The 3,489-nt window shown below is 35.3% G+C and overlaps 1 protein-coding gene across 3 annotated transcripts in view; it reads right to left on the minus strand.

The window, feature by feature from the left end:
• The window catches only part of abcf1 (ATP-binding cassette, sub-family F (GCN20), member 1), a 33,372-nt gene extending 29,897 nt beyond the window's left edge, over nucleotides 1–3,475 (minus strand). For all 3 annotated transcript variants that reach the window (XM_061831019.1, XM_061830946.1, XM_061830863.1), the window contains exons 1-3: nucleotides 3,336–3,475; nucleotides 673–719; nucleotides 497–568 (exon numbers count right to left, since the gene is read on the minus strand). In XM_061831019.1, the coding sequence (XP_061687003.1) occupies nucleotides 497–568; nucleotides 673–719; nucleotides 3,336–3,396 (180 nt within the window). In that variant the 5' untranslated portion in view covers nucleotides 3,397–3,475. The remainder of the gene's footprint in view (nucleotides 1–496; nucleotides 569–672; nucleotides 720–3,335) is intronic.
• Nucleotides 3,476–3,489: the final 14 nt, after the last annotated feature.

The raw sequence follows: 3,489 nt of genomic DNA on the forward strand, positions 1-3,489 counted from the left end.
AATGCGCATTGTGTTCTGTATCCTGATTCGCTAAGGGAAACCCTGCATCATGTGCTGCATTCCGATTGACTAAAGAACTAGACCGTTGTCGACTGCTCTAAGTACCGGACCACCCCGCAGGGGGGTTTTCAAAAACGCTAATTACTACAATGTATTAATGTAAGTCGCTATTGTGGTACTTGGAGAGCCAAGTATTTTTGAGATGGTACTTGGTGTAAAAGGTTTGAGAGGCAGCATATAGGAAAATATTAATTCCTTGATAATGTTGTCTATAGTGACTAAAATTTTGGAACAGATTGCGTTTGACTTCAGAAGTTTCACTAGAGTAAATAGCGCTTTATCCATAAAAAGAGCAAACTTTTACTTAATTTCAAATTATTGTTTCAAAACAGAGGTAAATGGGTTACTGGAAAAAAATGGGCCCGCTACAAAAATTTTAAACAAATGGAAGAAACAACTCCAGGAATAGGTTTTGAGTTGGGGGTGGAGCGAGTACCTGTTTTGCATCTTTCACAGGAACCTCAGCTTCCTTTTCAGGTATTTCGTCCGTCTGTAGCTCCTCAAAAAACTGAAAGAAAATACAGTTCACAGCAAATCAAATAAGCCAAAGTGGGCCACTGATTAAACTTTAAAAAGGTAGAATGGACACTAAATACTTTGGCAAATACTCACACTTTTTTTCGCTTTTTTATCTTTCTTCCCCTTTTTCACAGTCTTTTCTGTGGGATGAAAGAGCATTAAACCTTAAAATGTGGAAAACTTGTGAAACAATTGTTAGATCCAGGAACACCACACTAGAAAAATTACAACTAAAATTGTCGAAATACAGTCTTTCCTCATTTATTGCAATGGTTAAGTTTAAAAAAACAATATCCACATTAAGTGAAATCCCTGTGGTAGAAGTTGATTGTTTTCATTTTTTTTTTGCTTTTTTGTTCATTATATATTTTTCATTTACAGGGTGTTTTTTTTTTTATTTCCAGTGGAGGTTGTTTACATGTATAGTATGTTTTTTAATTTCTTATATGTTTTAAGGCTGCTAAACCACTGACCACAAACTTCATCAACTTTTCTCAGACACGCATTAACATTTTCTTACATTTCTCTCATTTAAACACTCAAACTTCAAACTTTTGTAGATTTAAAAAAAAAAAATCACAACTGTATTCTAGAATGACACCCAAAATCAAAACTTGTTTGAGGCCAAAACATTTGAGAAGTAAATATATAAACGTCGCTCCCTCCATTTTCCTCCTATAGAGGGATAGTAACATCTGTCCAACATAATACATCTTAATTTTAATGATCAATCTATGAGGTTGGACACAATAAATTGTAAATAGTGACACAGACATATTTTACAGTGGCTCTGGCAAATTGACAGAGCTCTACTGTACCACACTTGGTGCAGGTGTGAGTGAGAAAAATAGGTATGGGTCGTTGTTGGTGCTCTTTTTTTTCCTTCTGGACAAGAATATTCTTATAAACAGACATGCCATCTTCGATTATGTCTGAGAACTGAAGACACTTTGCTGCACGCTTTCTACAAAGCCGTTTTGTGCGGATACGCCAAAACACCACGCAGCAGCAGTCCAAGTACTAAGGGCAGTTAACAATGGTTTACAGTCCCTTAACCAATCGGGATGCAGAACACAATGCAGGGTTTTCCTAAGTGAATCAGGATACAGAACAGAATGCGCATTCATACGCTGTAAAAAAAACGTTGAAAAAAATATTGCACACACGAATCGGTCATTGTTCGTGAGGGATCGCTGTACTTGTAAAGATATTTGACACGCTAATATCCCGACAAAGAACATGCATGTGCATCTCAATAATTTTGATTATCAGATAATATTTTATTTATTTTAGTAGTTTAGTTCAAAAAGTGAAACATTATTTAGATACATTCAACTCAGGAAAATATATATATTTCTTATGCAATACAGTACTGCATAACATTTTTTCATGAAATGACTGAAAATACAAACATGAAACATTTCACTTCAACTTCAGTTAATCTATATGAGTTTCACTTATTGTGTTGAACTCCAGATGTAGACTAAGTTACCACAATATTCATCTAATTTGATGAGCTGCACATGTATCCGTCACTAGCAGTGTTGGAACGTAACAAAGTAATGCAGATTTTTTAGGCATCTGTCCCCAAGTATGAATTTTCATACTTTTTAAAAAATAACTTTCACTTCCTACATTTCAAAACAAACTAGCTCTACATCCTATTCCATACATCCAACAACATACGCTTGTTATTTTTTTCAATCTCCATGGCATGACAGTGAGACATAAAATCAACCAATGTTGCGATTTTGACTGAGATCTTGGAGCGCTTCAAGGCGAAAAAAAAAACAAAAAAAACAAGGAGGATTAATGATGACTGATTCCAAGAAGCAAAACATTCCTCATTTATGTACTTATTTAAGAATTTTTTTTAAATGTTGCTGGCGCCAAATATTAGTGTCAATTGTGTTTTCTGTGCCAGCATAAAAAGTACCACCTTCTGTCATTCAAAAAGTCTCCATCAGTCTAATTTGGGGAAACGCAAAAACAAAACATTCCGGTAAAATGTAAGTCACATTTTTCAAGTGGTTGTCAGTAGCTAGGTTATCAGTTTTTCTTTGTTTTTTTGCTAGTCAGTTTAGAATATTGGCAAAATTTGCGCAACGCTTTTTAGTTTTGATGGTATAACAATCTGATCAACACTTACCAGCTAAATTTCTTTCACTCAGTGCGATCAATAAAAGATAGTAAGCGGGACACTACTTTGTGTGCAATAAGCTTTTAAATCAAACCTTGAACACAACGATATTGTATCGAATTGACGGTAAAATTAAGTACATTCCAGAGTCTGAACTTTAACTTTAGTCCAACAAGCAACTGTCTTTATCAATGCCTGTTACAGCATTGCATCATTTTCATGACTCGGCAGACGCATCACTGTTAACGAGAAGTTTATTTGCCATTCTTTTCTATTCAAACCAATACTTTCAGTGGTGTAAGTGGTCATAAATATCTCGGCTAAATATGCGAATTTGGCCGGTTTCTTTATTTATAATAACATTTAAGCCTCACTGAAGTCACTTCTGTCCTGCTCGATGTTTTATTAGCGAAAACATTACACTAATGATGGGATTACACTTGAGCCAAAATACTCAAAAGAGCCAAACAATTCAGAAGACCACACATTAACGACTCAATATACGCTAGTTATACACTAACAACATAATACTATGGTTTTTTTTTAATATTCTAAGGCATGGTCGCAGGCTGCTAACTTGGCTACCTAGCTACCCTAAACAACTATCAGATCTAACCTGTTGTTGGAGTATCTTCATCGCCCACCCACTGTGCTTCTTCTTTCCCTTTTTTAGGCATTTTGTTCCGTAAACTGACAATTTATCTAAACAGTATAACTGAAGCCGGTATCAAGACAACAAATGCCATGCGGCCCAGCAATGTGAAGACAAC

The sequence above is a fragment of the Syngnathoides biaculeatus genome, chromosome 1 (assembly GCF_019802595.1).
Source record: "Syngnathoides biaculeatus isolate LvHL_M chromosome 1, ASM1980259v1, whole genome shotgun sequence".
Lineage (NCBI taxonomy): Eukaryota > Metazoa > Chordata > Actinopteri > Syngnathiformes > Syngnathidae > Syngnathoides > Syngnathoides biaculeatus.